Below are 18468 nucleotides of genomic sequence, written 5' to 3' on the forward strand. Positions count from 1 at the left end.
CCCAGAAACTTGGTGTTAAATAATGTATTACAAATAAGAGCGAATTAAATGTAAAGGAAGTTGTTAAAACTTACTAGGCATCATGTTCCAGATATTCAGGATTCAAAAGAACTTTCATTTCCTCACTGAAAAAGGCAACAGTGAACAATCCAAATGTGAATGTTTATTTTTGGTCAGCGTTCTGCATGTACTATTATGTATTTATAAGCCAACTTTCATATAAAGTGCAAATGAGAAAACTAGCCTTTTTAATTAAAAAGAGCAACTCCATTGAACAAATGAAGTCTTTCCTTTTTATAAAGATCAAAAACAAATTAGCTGCCTTGTCTGCACTACAATGAAGTAACCATCTAATTATTCCAAATAACAAATTACTGAATGTCACAATGTATTATTTGAATATGCTTGATCTAGAATAATTGATTGCTGCACAATCTATCACTGTTTGTCCCAAACAAAAAAAAATATGGTTACTGGTCAAATATGCAGTATCAAAACATTAATTTATTTTGCTTTAATAGCCTGTATTTTTATTGTACTTTAACAGCAATTAATCAGTGACAGCACCTCTTTTCCATCTACTTTGCTGCTTAGCTCTACTTTTTCAGTGGGGATGGAACAGAATGCTGTGCATAACACATGGTTATTTTAAGTTACTTAGCATTGAAGAGCATCTTCTAGGTAATTTCAGGATATCTAAGGACAGACATTGAATAAAAACACACACTTTTAAATAATCTCCATCCTTATGCTTAACTGCCTTTGAACAACCACGTTGAGGGGTGCTAACAGAGGTTATATTATATAGTACACATAATTAAATTGGCTTTTATTCACTGCTGGACTCCAAATGAGAGTGCATAAAGACAAATGAAATTACCTAAATATCATAAGTGATACAAGGCGGCAACTAGTTTCTTAAAAAAAACAAACAAACAAACCAAAAAAAGCTTTACATATAGGGCAAGAAAAAAAGCATCTGAATTTGGTTGACAGACAATCATGTGTGATGTAATATTTCACACATACGTGTTTGATTACATGCACATACACAGACAGTTTGAGTGAAATGAAGAATCAATAGCTAAACTTAATGTTATTATCAAGTCAAAGGACAGTCAGATATTGCAGCTACAACATGGCAGGTGATGAAAGAAATATCAATCACAACAATTTGTCTACATTGATTTTTTTTTTTCTCTTTTAAGATATGAGGAAAGAGAGTTGGTAACATGTCTGTTCTATGACTGCAGTTCTCTAATCTGCCTCCTCTCTGCAATGACGAAACCGAAACCATTTCTGGCAATAAGAATGAGGAGAAACAGTAGGTATGTCAGCTTTTTGCTTAAGGTTTCCCTTTAGGTTTCTTGCCTTCCCTTTTTTTTGCCAGCTAATATCTGTGAAGGGGACAAAGTCTACACTTTTAATCCCCATTTCAGAAGCTGTGGTAGGGAAGATGAAATAAGGATGGTCCCGTAACAGCAGGAGGATGCAACCATTTCTGATACCAATTTATCAATTATAAACAAAGAATTAAGGAACACATATTTATAAGTTATAGCCCAGCCAACTTCATTTATTTTTTTAAGAAGGCAGATTTTTAATGCTATACAAATAAAACACAATGCTTGCCTTGGTTGTGCAGCTTCACTGGCATGGGAAAAAGCTTGGTGGTCACAATGCAGGATAAAGACAATGGGAGCTAAAAGTTCATGCATACCCTAAACATAAAAGGAAGCAAAAGTAGAGTAAGATTTTCCTGTCGTGTAATAGTTCATAAAACATAGCATCAGGCAACCAGCAGTAATAGGTGCAGAATAACTAAATGCAGGAACATTTACATTCTTAACAGAACAGTTTCATAATCAATGGCTTTTATCTTAAATTCTGATTAAATCCAAGTGTTTATTCTTCTATAATACAAGGAAGCAAGTTATTCTCCCTTTTTCTAACACAGCAGACAACAAATTGGCAATGGTAGTCAACCCTGCACCTGGCAGTTTACTCCAAGATCTATGTTCATAAATATGAATTTTAGTTATGATAATTACAATCATGATCCACAGTACAAAGATCTGCAATAGGGACAAATTACAAAATTTAACATTATTTCTTATTTGATAATGTTCCAAAACCAGCATAGCAGTAGCCTTTAGAGGAGACAAGGGCAGCTACTTGGGAAATCGGAAAATGAAACTCATATTCCTACAGACATGAGAAATAAAATGGGTTTTTTACCTTTTTTTTTTTTTAAAGTTGTTATTTCAATATTAAAAAGAAACTCATTATAACACAATGCATAGGTACTGTTCCATTACAAACTATTACTTATATGTGCAATCTATATTAAGATAGAGAAAAAAAATACAGAAACATGCAGGATTGGAAGAGAAAAAATACGGTGGGTAGTTGAGGACTTGGGCCAGCGTTAGAAGCGTGGCTGGGCCACCCAGGGTGGCCATCGGTGCTTTTACCCGGAGCTCACTGGGAACAAAACAGGGGTCTTGATTTGCCTTGAATCACCTGGGGCTTGTCAATTTGTTATCAGGAGCAGAAGCAACCGCTTCAGGAAACAAGCAATCCAGCTGGCAAGCAGCAACGCGCTGGCAGGTAAAACTATAGCCTGCAGAATGAAACTCCAGCAGATATTCAGCCCCTTCCCTCAGATTAGATCAGGGGAAAGGACGGTTTGGGGTATCATCACTGGGGAATCGGGTTATGTCAGGGGAGTTGGGCTCCCAGTGCTGGACTAGGATGGCAGATAGGAACTAAAGCTGCAGTTTTTGGTGGGGGTCAGTCATAACAGAAGAAACGAGGGGAGCCCTTCAGTGGTGGAAGAGATGTGGGATGAAGGGCTGACACCTGTCTGGCTGCCTCTGGACACAGCGGTCACTCCAAGGGGAGGGAACTCCTGACCTCAGCCCAAAAACACCGACTACAGCCAGGGCTTGGTGCCAGGTGCTCAGGCTACACCTGCTGGGTCTCGCTCTGGTGGAGTCCTTGCCCTGGTGCAGGAGGAAGAGTCTGCTGCCAGCAGCTCTCCAGCTCAAAGGTGCAACTGCTTCACCAAGTGCAGCCTCAGTCCCAACTCCAGGTGCACGCTCTGGGCAGACAGGGGTCCCGGGAAGACCATCTTGTCTATCCCGTGGGCAGAAAGAGCACTGGGGTTGGCCCATCAAGCTCGTAGGCATTTCAGGCTGCTGTCAGGAGGCAGTTGATGGGTCCCCAGACAGGAGCTGTTCTACTCTTATGCTTGCATTTCCAAGCTAGGAAGCCTCTCCACTTGCTTTTCCAAGACTCCCATGCTTGTGCAGCTGTCCTGCTGCTTTGCTGGTACATCACTTGATACTCCATGTGGCATTTCAGGAGTATTTGATATCAGTGAGTTAGCTTATCAGCTTCATATGTATAAAACAGATCCATTAACTACTAAAACTCTTTACTTTTATTGGAAATAATGGGGATTTTCCTTAAGTGGTCCAAACTGAGCAGAGAGGTAGACGTGGAAGCCTTCCCTAGATGATCTATTTTGTGTGTGCCTGGATGTACGTTAGTGAATCTTATGTGTTCGTAAGAGGAAATTCCAACATCTAGCAGTGTTGAAGAAAAAAACAAGAGGTTTGGGAATTTCTCTGTGTGTTATCAACTGAAATCCTAGGAAATTTTATATCATTTTCTTCAGGACTGAGACGACTGTTATAACTGTAGGGTTGCAGCAATAGCAGTCAGTTGACTGGGCAAAGCTAAAGACCACAAAACTACTTAAGTTTAGAGTTTTTCTTTCTTTTCCTATTTCTGAACCTTTAGGGACTACTTTGAAAGATGGAGGCTAAACAGAAACTCAGCTAGGAAAAAAAAAAAAAGATTAAACCCAATGTAGCCCCTTGATTTCAGGGGCTGATTATAAAATTCTCAAACACAACAGTATGGGTTAGGCTTCAAACTGACAACTTCAGATTTCTGAAAGTCTTATGGTCATACCAAGAGGGAAAGGAATAGGAGAGATGGGAAGATATGTCCAGGATTAGACAAAAAATATAAGTGGCAAAAATATTTAAATAAACTGTAGATAACCCGGATAGTACTTTCATACATACTCACAGCCCTCAGTTAATTAACAGTCTAATCTTTTATTCGTCCTGATATACTAACATGAAATAAGAGAAATGGAAATGCCAAAAACTCAACTATCTAATAAAACTACCACCTCAGCTGTAAACATATAAGCTGAAGAAAAAGAAAGAGGACATAAAATAAGAATTATTTATAAAAGATAAAAGCGCATCATGCATTCCTCCAACATAATAATATATCAAATTTATAATAAAGTAGAATCATAATGTGGCTGCCCACATACAACAAAAACAAAACAAACAGATGATGAAATATCAGGATTTCAAAAAGATACCTCTGATCTTTCAGTTACAAGAGTACTTCAAATGTTTAGAGATTTTTAGCTTGGCAAGAAAAGCCACCAGTGTAATATGCATACACATATTTTTTCAATGCTGCAGTTTACTAAAACTCTTTAGTGTTAATAAATAAGTTGACAGTGCTCAGATAATTTTATGACACTTCCCAGCTACAACAAAATATTGATTTAATAATACAGTCTATGGTTTACAAAGAAAACCAGAAATATAGCATTTCTACAATGAAAAGTGAATCAATGCATTTCAAAATCATATTGACTTCTCTAAGGGCAATCAAATCATGAGCAAACAATAGTTAGCCCAGTGATTTAGCTTAATTGTCACTATTTCTTTTCAGTGTAACTAGGACCAGAATTTTGGCACCACTCTTACAGAAGAACGCTAAGAGTAATTTTTACATATTCTTAAGTACAATACGCTATTCTCTTTAGATTTTATATTTACAGCTGCTATTTAAAAATTCAATGATCCCGGTGAGGATTCTGTCTTTAAAATCTGTAATACAGCTTCACAGCATTCTACTCCATTTGACTGGGGACAGAAAATCTTTTTCCTCATCAAATAAAATGTTACTTCACGCTGGTCGGAAAACCCACAAAACCTACTACAAAGACAAATTTCATGCATATATGCATATTAAACAAACATTAGTGATTGTATCTTGTAAGACTATATGCTGATGCTATGTAATAGTTTCAATAACATTTTGTAAACTTCAAATACACTTTATTTACATTTATAAGGATGCAAATTGTCAAGGAACTAGAACTTTTTCCACATATTTTGAAAGAGAAACATCAGGTTCTGTACAGATGTTGACAGACGGAAGTATAAGTTTTCATTTATTGGCCAAGTGTTAAAATTGTTATGGCAAATGTAGCTCTTGTATGTGGTCAGACATACAAACAAGACAGAGGAATTCTCATAGAGAACAACAGGACCAGTCCCATGACGGATACTGAATATGAAGACAAAGACCTTAATTTGGGCTTTGTGTTCAGGTCACTGGGGAGAGAGCAGCTTGGAGGTGATCTGATATTGATGAATTAAAGGTAACCTTCTTTATATCCAAGAAAATATGCTAGGCTTTGATGTAGTGGAAATTATTATGAGAAGTGGGGCTTGAGTCAATGGTAAAAACAGAACCAATAAAAACAGTAGGACAGGAAGGTTGACTGCAAAATAGGTATTTGCTAAAAGAGGGGATAAAACATATCCTGTTGCCACCACAAACTCTTCTTCCTGTTAGCTAATTCAGAGAAGGGTACTGATGGACATCAAAGAAATGTTATCTAAAAAGAGAGGGACACGGAGACAAAAAAGCAGGATTGTTAATATTAAGGTAACAGGAACATTAATGTAAAAAACCCAAACAAAATGACACTTTTAAAATGAGGTCAGAAAAAAGAAAAGCTCCGAATAAAAGTGACACACGTCCACACAAGGAGAGGAAACCCACAATCGTTTGCTGTTTTGTGGAGTTGGCACCACAAGACTTGGGTGATAAACTGAACACACTTCAGAGAGGTAAAATCAACGGTTTTTCGTGATCCAATTTTTTTTCATTTCCTGCACTTCACCTCTCTCTTTAGTACTGTGGCAACGCCATCCTGAAATTACTGCACTACTGATGCAACACCAGTTGAAAACAGAGGTAAAGAAGTTTTCTTTGTCAACAGCCTGTAGGCTCGCAAAATTGAACCTGTTCTTTTATCTGCCTATGTTCATTTAGCCCACCAAGCAGTCTTTATTAAAGCTGAGGCATCAGGCAGTCAAAGTTCATTAATACCATTTATATAATCTCTGCAGTTTCAATTAACTCAGCAAGACATTCTACTACATGATAACAGTCTCATTAATTCAATAAAATCCCATAACTATTAACAATATGGTCTATGTTAAACGGGGTGTCACCTAGTAGAAAATAATAGCTTTAACAGCTTGTGATGAAACTCGGGGCTTTTTTTTTTAAATTTGATCTGGCTAAATATTCCATCCTTATGTAGAAAGGTATTATTTCTTAGTAAGGAATCAAGAGGATTTTAAATATGAGCAAAGGGTAATTAAGTCCTTTTAAGTCATATCAAAGAGTAAAATAATACTTCTTGTTCAATAAATGATAGACTAAATTAGCTGGAATATGTTCTTCCATTTTCCTGTCATCAGTAGTCTGGCCTATATTCACTAGAAATGGGAGGCTGAACACTGCTGAAGTGTTTTCTTTAGCAGTGCCCTTCAAAATACAGCTCACAAATCGCATTTTTTCTTTTTATCATGCAAGACTATTCCTTGCTCACAGTCTGTCAAGCACGAGAAATAACAAGCTGATGGAGATTTGATATGTTTGATAACTATATATTTGATTTTTTTTATATAATCTGTATGACAGTTCTTCAGAAGCAACTGTTCCTTCAACTCATATGTGTTGGTCTTTTCATGAAAAGCCACTAATTTCCTGGCTTGAGGACAGGGTGGTCACGGAGCATGCGTGAAAGCACACAGCATCTTTTAAAAATCTTCACATTTACTGAAACTCTGTATTTTTGTAATGATTTTTTTTTTGTCTATGTGAACTTTACTGCTCAACTGTTTACCCCTTGTCCATGCACATGGCATCCCTCAGTCTGTCAGTCCTTACTCACCCTGAAGTTAATAGCCTGGAGAAACAAATACAAATATACTTATGTTGGTAACTCTGCGTATTGGTCTTGCTACATTAATTCAGTACCGAGCTTATGCTCGCTTCAAAACCTTCAGAACAAATGTTAAATTAATTTAGCCCGTATCCCATATGGATGCATAGTTAGTGCAGCTTTAAGGCTTTCTTTACCATTTTACCAAAAATGGTTTGAGCAGGCTGTCCTTCAGGTAACACTGGGAAAGCGGTATTTGTAGCACCCTTATCCTTCAGTCAAGAGGCATTCGTTAGCTGCATTGTATTTGGATGCTATACGGTTAGACAAAGGATCTATTTGCTAACGTACTGCGTGGCTTTAACACTCTGAGGAAGGACTTAAAACGTTACATATAACTTAAAACAGTAACTTTGCTAAATTTCAGAAATCGCAATTTTTTTGTTTGTTTATTCAGTACCATTTTTAATCCTGCTGCATACTTTCTTTCTTTACCTAAGCGCAGAAAACCTTTCTTTTTCTTTCTTAACCAACACTGAAGAAAAAGATGTTGCTTATTAAGAAATTTGAAGTTAGACAACTTAGCAACCTTAAAGAAAACAATTTGAGGGACTGTCTTATGAGGAAAAAGCATATGTTATTCAATGAGCTTACTTTTCTTACCATCCAGCTGACAAGCAGCTCTTTGATTACTTTAGCATTATGATACAACTTCAGATACAACAGAACTACATTATTGTCAAACCGTATAGAAGATGTTGAGTCAATGAATGCCACCTGTACAGTATTTTCATTACCTGTTTATAAAGCAACTGCTCGTTTTCTCTGGCATAGCAGAACAGAACATCTGTAAGAATTTTCCTCACATTCTCTTGCTGGAAATACTGCATTTCAGGAAAGCTGAAAATGAAGAAATACAGCAAAAGTGAACAATATAGCACACAGAATCTCAGTTGCTCAGTCTTCTAGAAATGGTTTTGGGTAAGACAGCACCTCCCTTGTCTGCTTTCCCACCACTCTCTGAATTGCGGGTGCTGCTAAAGTAAGAAAATTTCTAAAGACTTGTTATATTTGTTCTGCAACCAAAATTCTGAACCATGTTCTTTAATATGCTACATAGATATGATGATATCACCAGTTATATTTAAATAAGTAATCCCTTTTAACATTATTTAACATTATCCGAATAAAACGATGTATGTTCCCAGCTACCTAAAAGATCAAGTTCATTTCCTCCTCCATGTCATGAAAACAAGTTGAGTTGATGTAGAATGAAAGGAGACGGAATGAGAGGTAATGACTGAAGCAAAGATCTACCCTCTCCCTCTGCACACAGACTCTTACTGCTAAACCCAGCAGCCCAGAAGACCGTTCTGGTCCCAGGTGACACAGCAGCCCAATAGTAACTTAACTCCAAGACTATGCTCCACCGATTGCCAGTCCTTCACCAATGAACCTAAAACTTGCTAGGAACACTTAGGCAAGAGGCGTGATCAAAAACACCAAGCAGATACTTCTTCTCCCATAAAAAAACCCAAACCCAATTAGTTGAAACTAAAACTGTTACAGTTATCTATTGATTAATTTGATTCAGGTACTGAAAAAAAGAAGATCAAATCGAAGATCAAATCTCCACAGATAAAAAAGATACTTTATATAACATGCTACCGTTTTTTAAATCTGTTTTGGGGTGGTAACTGTAACTGGATCATCTGTTATCATTTTTTTTTAAGATGAAAGTTGGGTAAATGAAGAGTACAAGAGCCACAGTATGTTAAAGAAGTTTGTAAATTTCCCAGTTCTAAACTGGAATAAGATGAAAGAAAGAACAGTATGTTAGAAGAAGCATATACACAAGGGTTCAATATTTCATGAACATTTGAAAAATTATTAGCATTTTAATGACAAGATTATTAAAATATCTCACAACCCCCACAAAAATCAGTATCCTAATTTTCTTGAGCTCTAAGTAAGCTCCAATATCTCTTACTAACATCTTCTGTGATGCAGCATAATTGGCATTTCACTGTCTTTAGTAGCTGTCCCAAATAAACTTTAAAATTATGAAATCATTTGATACTCTGGCAGGGCAAATATGCTCAAACCGAAATAAAATGAAGTGGAACTAGTGTTAGAATAAGGGGAAAAAAGCTTCTGGGAAAATCCAGTTATCTGCATATAAACCAGGAAAATGTAAATATTAAAAATCTGTAACTATTCTGAAGCAACTGTCACCTCTGCATCCTGCTCCTTGACTATTGGAAGTAGGAAATAAAGTGGTTATGCAGGATGTACTTTAATGAGTAAGTGCACAAACAAAAGTGGTTTTGTGCTTACTGAAGAAGGAACAATATGGCAAAAAATGTTTCATGAAGCAGTCACCCCAAACCACATCCAGCTATATAGAGCAATAACAAGTAACAAAAAAATCTGGAAAGGTAGAATACTAAAAAGAAAGAAAAAGGTAAAGCTGGACAAAGAAAAACAGAAGAATACTTAAAAATACAACAATGGGAGGCCTCAGGCTAGGTGGCTAAAATAAAGGCTATAGTATTGTCAGTTTTAAAATGAAATCACATGGATTGCAGATAAGTTTTCTTCAAGGAAATTTTGTTTTTCCTGCGTCCCAAGTCCGAGCTACAATGCTAAACTTCAAGCCAGTTATATTAAGGCTGCTGTAAAGCCTGTCTTGGAGAAACAATATAGGGAATTATAATAAATTACTTCACATAAAACTATTAGTGTTAACAATAACTGTGGTCGTCTCGCAGAGGTGATGAGAGGTAAGCAGAGAAACATAACTAACTAAGGCTAGAAAGGTGCTCTGAAATCCTTGCATGAAGGACCCGAATCAAGAGACACGGCAGAGAAGACACCGTGGCTTAAATGCAGCAATGCTGAAGTCCTGCGAAAGGCATCGGGATGAGGGGTGTAACGTTTTCCTGGCACCTGGTGGGGGTAATGATAGACCAACATTTGGAAACTTGTATGCACTTGTACTAATCATATTACTGTAAAGGAAGGACACAGCTGAGACCAAAAGTGCATTACAGCAGATGGCAATCGACATAATTTAGGGGTTTGAAGAGATTATTTCTGAAGGACTGTTATTCAGGCCTGCCCTATGAAGTTTAGGAAGAGAAGATTAACAAAGAAAACTCAAAAATACACAGAGATATCTGTGAGGATCTAGTAATACCAGAGATTGTGACAGAAAGGATAATAATGAACTCAGGAATAAGCTGGCTGAAGTATTAATTATAGTAAATGTAAATACAAGAGATCACGAGGGAACTCTTAGTTTAGGATGGATTTTTATGGAGAATGTCATTTTATGATTAAAGCACTGTTTTAGAAATACAGTATCCTCAAATCGGGCAAGGTAAGAATACTTTTCATGAACGCTAGAATATTACATTTAATTATATTTCTGAGAAAGACTGCATAAGGACAAGGGAATTTTGCTAGACTGTTTTACCACAATTGCTACAATTAAGCAATGGTGCACTCAAGTTCCTCCTTTCTGAAAGTGAAGACCAGTGCAAGTTAGTTATGATTTTTTAAAACATTCCTTTAGCCCATTTAGGGGCCCCTACACCAGAGGCAGCCAGACTTTGACACAGAAGACGCTTAGGCTGGCAACCAAATAAAAGGATGCACAAATATTTTATGAAGCCAATTAGGTGGCAGACAGAAATGAGGCTCTTAACCAAAGCCAGGGAATGACCGTGTTTTTCTTTCGTGAACATCTCCGGCCATTCCCCAACCCTGTTACTCAGCTGGAATGGGGAAAGCTACTAAACCAGAAAAAAGTGGAAGATGCTCTTGCAACTGCAAAGGTTTGGTAAAGAATAATAATACAACACCACTAACACCACGACACACACACTCAAACCACGTTGCTCGCTTTTTCTTCAAAAGGAATAAATTGGTGTATAAAGGTAGCTCTCCTTTCCAGCAGTCCCTCCTCTTACATAGAAACTAGATTTTGTCTCCTGTGTTCATACTCAATGGATTGCTGTTTCTTCCCATCTCTTCTATATGCTTCGGAAGGATGTAGCTGCCTAATGGCTTCTCTGCTACCTTTTTTATGAGTGTTTTTTTGTTGTTGTTGTTGTTATTTGGGAGATGGAGAGTTGAAACAGCAGCACCCAGCACTGCTCATCTTCACACAGCTTCCATTGTCCTAAACTGTGACTGTTACTCCTGAAGCAGAAACTAGGTAGACCAACATATAAAAATAGTACTAGAAAAGAAAAGAAATCCACTTGATTAGTCTACTGTGAGTGCTCCCTAAGCATTTTGTTTTCTTAAAATACTGCAGAAAGAAAGAGGGTAATCAAATATAGACGTTGACGATCCTAAATGTACAAGGTGATGCCAGCAAGCAGACTGGTATTTTGATTTGACTGGTAGCTAGATGCTCCTGCATCTGCCAATCTGCTAATTTCCATTTCTGCAGAATATCTTTAAAAACTCTTCTTTATCGCTTACCTTCTTAATCATCCCAAAATAAATCACCAGTGTTCCTTGGTACATCTTTTGAATGACAGTAATTAATCATTGCATTCTTAAGTCTGTTATGAGTTACTACGGTGCTTGTTCGTACGCACCTTCCTTTATTAGTAGAATAATAGAATGCAATATTTTAGTCATAACTTGGTTGGTACTGCTATCTACCTCTAAAGTAAGGCTTTTACTTGCAGTATAGTAAACCTCCCTTACCCTCCTTTCCACCCTCGTTTTTAGAAGCTTCTCGCTTGAGATAGAAAGAGATGGTGCTTGGTTCCAGCTCAAAAGTACGCATTTCTCGACAGCTGAATGAAATTCCATTCTGAACCTCTCAACTACCATAAAAAATAAGTCAGGTGATTAATTATAAATGTTGATCACTAATGAGCGAGGACTAATTTAACAAAATCCTTACCTACTTCCCTTGTAAATATTGGAAGTTCTTATTATGCAACAAATTATATTTAGACATCATGGCTTGGATTACTCTCACCTGACTTAAGGTGACTACAGTTTAGTTAGGTACAGGTGAGCCTGTTATAATTACTGAAGAAAACCATATTTCTCTACAGTGTGATTCATCAGACCTATACTAGACATTTACTTTAGAAAGAGATGATTTGTGTCCTAGAATTCTTCAGGTACGTAGTATGATTAGTCTGGTTGTGAGCACTGCTGTTTTACAAATCTAATTATTAGGTGAGATAAGAATTCACAAAATGCATATGAACACACACACATGAACAAACTTTATCACCGTTCCCTTTATGTAACAGAATTCTGAAATGTAAAACAATTTAAACCAATACCAATTTAAGAAGCATATTTCTACCCACTTTCCCCATTTATTATTACTAAACTTCAGAGAATTCTAAGAAAAACACTATAGAGTAAATTTTTTACTGTTTTGGTAGATGGGACTGGTTTCCTACTCTGTGTGCAGTTCACATCCCTCTCTACAGCATTATTTACTTGGTGCTGTTGGATGATGAATACTGAACTCCATGACAAAGAATATTAAAATATTTGTTAAATAAGAAACAGAAGCTAGAAGGTAATGATTGTGATAACTGAATATAATACTCAATTATTTTAACCTTTAATAAAAAGCATTGTAAGTTAATGACAAATCTTTAAATTTTAACTTCAGGAATTTATTTAAAGAATGGAAATAAAAGGACAATGTTAAAGAGAGGGTACGTGCATCCCAAAGCCAAGGAATGTAGAACTTACTGCTTCTTACATTGATAATAGTTTACAAAGAGATACATATGGATAAATAAAATGCACACTACGTTTTATGATTAGGCAAACAACAAGTGTATATATAAATGCATGTAATTTATCAAATAAATTCATATTACTTTGATAAATTTTGCTTCTTCACTGTTTGACTTATTTTGATATTGATGACATAATGTACGCTACTATTGCTTCAAGTAGGCATTATTTTGTACAAATACATAAATGGAAATTTCTTTAGTCACTACTACTGATATTAGTGAATATTAATCACTCTGCTATTTGCCAGAGTGAGAGCCTGAACTTTGTGTGTGTATATATGTGTGTATATATATATATGTATTTTTAAATAACAGTTTTACATCCATCATAACCTCCATACAACTTTCCATTCTTCAATTATAGTTTAGATACGTATATATTTTAATCTCAGAACATCCTGAACTGTTTCCTTTAACAAACAAAAAATACCATCTGTGAGAATGCACATGAAAGCATACTCAGATTTTAATTATACATCTCATGGCAAAATGCATTCAAGAATGGGTCTAGGGACGGACATATAAAATATTCCAAAACCAGAGAGCAATGATTTCTTCTGCATGACTTCGTTTCTGTAAATGAAAATGTGTGAGCTTGGGATTTGTAAAATCTATGACTATCACCACTTTTTTCAAGTTATAAGGAAAAATATTTGCAATACAGTAAAATTTCACATGGTAGCAAAACCAGTAATTGAATGTAATTAGATTTACACATCAGTCAATGCTTCCACTCTGAAAAGAAATGTTTTCAGGAACTGAGTGTTCTAACTTGAACAAGTTCCTAAACAGGAATGACCTAAGGGCCAAGAAGATGAGAACATAATCACAGTAATATTAGGACAAATTTTAAAAGGCATATGTGACAAATAACACTCGAAAAGTGATAAATAAAAATAGAAATGCTTAACTTCTCTATTTGAGTGACATTTCCCCTCCTAATTACAAACTTCTTTTTAAATTATTGATTGAATAAGTGTTAACAATTAAAGAAAGTCGTCTGTTCAATCTTTTATTATGATCATAATTTAGTTACAAGACCTTTCAGTTTCTCTTACCTTCTCTTTGCTTCATATGGAAAACTCTACTTTAAATTTCACACAGTAATACATTTCCTAATATCCTAATTTAGAAGAGCTTTTCTTCAATGATACCAATAAATCCCCAGGGTTTAATGTTTAACTTGATTTTCCCATTTTTCACTCCAAGAAAGCTGTATTTTGATACATTTAATGTATGTTTCTACACATTCATGTTCAACATTTCTGACATTTACACTAACCGAAGTCAAGAAAACAATATAATGTATGCCACATAAAAACGCAGAATCTAAAATTATATATAGAAATTTCTTTAAAGATCTACATACGTTCTTGTCACATCTTGTTCAATCATTGCTCGAAGCTCTTTATCCTGGAAAAATTTATTCCAAAGACTCTGAAAGAAGGAAAAATAATTGCATGAAACGGAGACTTCTACTAATACTCTAAGGCTTATATACCACATCAGCAAAGTACTGTATAAATATTAACTAATTAATCCTCAACATTCCTGGTAGACAGGTATATCAATATTTTATGGGTGAAAAAGAATGTTGGTGACCAGCCTCTAACGTATCTGAGAAAAGTCAGTTTAGATCGGCGATGAAAACATTCAAGTTCCCGGATCCTTGTTCTAGGCTCACTCCGTTCGCTCACTGGATGGCTGTGAGTTACTTGGAAGGGGTTTCTGAAGAATATTTAGGAAAGGAGAGTAAATTCAAACCTGTCAAAACAAGCAGCTCAACCGAAAAAAAAAATCAGTAGATCACTCACAGAAAAAGGTCTGTTTCACTGTACTGTAGTACATTTCTCCTATGAACGTACGGACTCTAACTGGAAGCTGCTATAATTTCCATGTTAAAAAATTGTTTGGAAGTAAGCTAGTTTGTCTTAGTGGAGGCAAATTCGAATAAGGAACGTATGATGATCAAATACCTATTATGAAAATGACATCATTCTAAGGGTATACATATACAGTGCAAAACAAGACTGGCCATTCTAAAACAAGTTCTAATAGGGAAAAACAGTGTATTTAAAGCTCACTGTCAACATAAAAAATATATTAAATAAAACGGTTTGAAGTAGGTTTAGCTTCTTCTATATCCGCGCTTATGACCATTTCCATTCTCTTTCTTTGGTTTCCATGCCTTGTTTACCAATGTTTCGTAAAAGCTAACCTGAAAGAAGTCAGCAAAATGTTGTTGTTTGCATGCTCCAGAAAAAGTATTGTAAAGCCCATTCTTTCTTGTAAAGGGATGGTAGCTTGGCCATATTGATCAAAATACAGAAAGAACAAAATCTATAGCAGTCTTTTCATGCAGGTTAGTTTTAAGCTAGCAGCAGCACCAGTGAATGAAATACCGTACAAAGAGAGTGGCTACAATACTTCCAGAATTTCTTGCTCCCCTGTAAATAAATCATTGCCATAGTGGCTTATGCACCACAGAAAGAAAAGAGAAAGTAAATTAATGTCATCTAGCAGAAGGAAGGTAAAATAACAACAAAAAAAGAAAATATTAGTGTAGTTTGTGTTACAAACTATGAACAAAAACCCCAAACTTTAAAAGTATCTACATCCTCGACAAAGTCTTATGTACAACTACAATCTTTTTAACTCGCAGCTCTTTTCATGCAGCTGCATCACATTTCGAAACTCCCCTGCCCCTGCTCCAACCCTGGTCCGTCAGAACAACGGACGAAGGAAACAGAATCTGCATTGTGACAAGGAAGCAAAGCCCACCACACTGAAAGGGTAAAACATGAAGTCACTGCAGAGGCTCAGAGGCACTTTGATCTTCATCCCTACGCCTGGTGTGGCCCATGGCTTTATTTCACAGATTAACGCCCCACCACATCCGCTCACACGTTAACCTTTGTCTTCTATCTCCTAAAGACATCATAGGCAGAAAGAAAGTTGTGCCACTGTGCATAGTCACAAATTACAGTAGAAACACTTTAAATATTTTACATTTGACACAACTTTCTGTCCAGCTGGATGCAAGAACGGTTTGATGGCATGCACAGCCATACCGGCTGTAGAGCCACCAATGTGCCTATGAGCACTACTTCCGTATTTCCACAAGCAAACCTACCTCTCCTTCTGTGCTAAATATGAAGCAGAGTACCACGATAAATACACACAAAATATGGGCTTCCATTTTTATGAACAAAACGAAAACCCAAGCAGTACCACCAAATATATCTGTGAAAGTCTTTCCAGGTATAAATCTCTTAAATGCAGCCAAACAAATTATTTTCATGGTATTAAGTTATTTTGAAAATGTGATAAAAAAGATTTTTCAGAAATGGTAAAATAATTAATGGAGAAGCTTAAAGATATGTGCTATAAACTACCTAAGAGCTTTTCAGGTATAATAAAATGCAGTGTAAAAAAAAAAAAAAAATAAATTGCATGAAGTTAGGCTCCCAAATCTACATGTAAACCCTCATCAAAGTGTCATGACTTTGAAAATACCAAGCTACTAGGAGGTCCCATTAATTTCAGTGAGAGCTGGATGCTCTGCACTTAATGACAGTCAGGCCAAATACTTTTACCACATTTTGAGCATTTCTTTAAAATCTGGATCTGTCATTTTGCAGCTGGCTGCTTTCTGATTAGAAAAAAACCTTTTGTTTCTTTGAACTGTATGAAGAAAAAGAATTAAAAACCTTGGAAGAAATGCGTATCTTGCAGCCTGGTGCTTGAGACATTAACGCAGCACGTATACAACTCAGACATTCAACAATTCTATTTTTGCTGGAGAAAAACTTCCAAGGCTGAACAGTCTTCCAGAGGAAGGCTCTTCAGTATTTGCTGTTAACAGCATTCCCTTCATATTGACTGTTTAAATACTCCTTCAATTAGAGCCATTTTGTGTATAAAATGAAAACACAGCAATAAAAAAAGCGTATCAGTCAAAGAAAGGATATGGTGTGAAACAGAACTTATAGTCCAGCACCAATTTTGTGTTCGTCACAGCCTTTCCTGTGATAAGAGCTGAAAAATCAGAATATTAACCTGGGAATGAGCATTTCTGGTGGTTCAGCAGAGCCTGTGAACCACTGTTAACACAAATCAGTTTCGAAATTTAGGAGGGAGAAAATTTAGGAGGGAGAAAAACGGCACCTGCCATTTTTCCTTCTTCAGCAAGAACTCCGTTGTGTCAGTCGGATGATGATGAGAATTTTAGTAGCGCATACGTGGATAGAACCAAGGGTCAACTTACCCCCTCGTCCTGAGACAGCGGGTTGTTGATTATCAGATCTTGCTGTCCTGCTTTCCGAGGGTTTGTAATGTGCTGGGTAAAAACAGAAGAAAATCAAATCCTCTTCTGTTATATTCTAAGTATTAATACCTATGTCAATGCATGAGAGTAGAGAACCTTTTTTTGTACCAACTTACAATCTCTTTGATCTTATTGTAAGAAGTCCTTAAGTCTGAAGTGGTTTTAATCCATTGACTTCTGTCTTGGGGTAGAACCTCCAGAAATAACTATCAACAAAAGAAAATAAATCCATTGAGTTTTATCAATTTAATAGCTTTTCACATAAATCCTACCAGACAGCATAAACCACCTCAGAAAGGAGGAGCAAGTACTCTACACATAAGGAGAAGAAAGCAAAGACCTATAAAATACTGCTGGCTTTAGTACTTTCCAGTCAATAAATAAGTAGCTAGGAACAATAACAGTTCTAGGGTAGGAAATAAAACATTTAAAAAACCCGAAGCCACAAACTCAAGCTTTGTAAACTGTCACAACTTCAGTAAAGTTCATTGAGACTTCCAGGGCAGGAACAAAATGCAAAGAAGAGATGAAAACAAATATACAAAACTTGAAGCTATTTACATAACACTGATGAGCTAATGCAACACGCTTAAAAGAAAAGATGAATGCAGAGCAGGAACTAAGCACTCACAGATATACTCTAGCTAAGGATTGTGCAAAGGGAAAATCTTAGTCTATAGAAAAGTAACACGTTCTAGAATTCTGCAAGACAGTTAAAAGAGTTGATTTTGCAGAAAGTCCTTGAGAATGCCTATCACTCAGTTCTTTCACATTTCTGTTACAAAGGGTTAGAAAAAACCATCTATTGGAAAATACATATAAGGAAAAAAGCAGAGTATTTTCTTGCTTTTTAAACGTTTTTATTTACACATTATAAAGTGTTATGAAACAGTAAACACTGACAAACAAAAACCATTCCAAATTATTAAAAATACTTACCTATTTCAGAACTTAACAAAAATCTTGATAATATTTTTAAAACGGGCAGTCTACAACAGAGCCTTAACCCATATTGGGACACGAAAATAAAACCAGCCTTATTTCTAACATAAAACCACTGCTTGATTTAATTAGTGGACAGTGAGGGACGATGCTTCTGTTAGTTCAGGGTTTTGAGTTAGGGCCTCCTCATTTAGAGGCTGAAGAAGCAGCGGACTGGTAAAACAGTTCCTGTGGCATATATTCATTCACCAGGCCTCCCGAAGAAAGGATTTTCATTAACTTCGAATCTGTTCAGTGCTTCATACATTTCAAATTTCAAATTTCTTTCATTCACATAC

At 36.2% G+C, this 18468-nt stretch overlaps 1 protein-coding gene across 1 annotated transcript in view; it reads right to left on the reverse strand.

The window, feature by feature from the left end:
- The window catches only part of TBC1D5 (TBC1 domain family member 5), a gene marked incomplete at its 5' end in the record, with an annotated part of 192604 nt that overhangs the window by 128777 nt on the left and 45359 nt on the right, over positions 1–18468 (reverse strand). Inside the window, 6 exons of the mRNA XM_082479097.1 lie at positions 75–125; positions 1624–1721; positions 7864–7966; positions 14231–14298; positions 17129–17200; positions 17305–17394. Of these exons, the coding sequence (XP_082335223.1) occupies positions 75–125; positions 1624–1721; positions 7864–7966; positions 14231–14298; positions 17129–17200; positions 17305–17394 (482 nt within the window). The remainder of the gene's footprint in view (positions 1–74; positions 126–1623; positions 1722–7863; positions 7967–14230; positions 14299–17128; positions 17201–17304; positions 17395–18468) is intronic.

Source organism: Vanellus vanellus (genome assembly GCF_965231255.1).
Source record: "Vanellus vanellus genome assembly, chromosome: 2".
NCBI lineage: Eukaryota > Metazoa > Chordata > Aves > Charadriiformes > Charadriidae > Vanellus > Vanellus vanellus.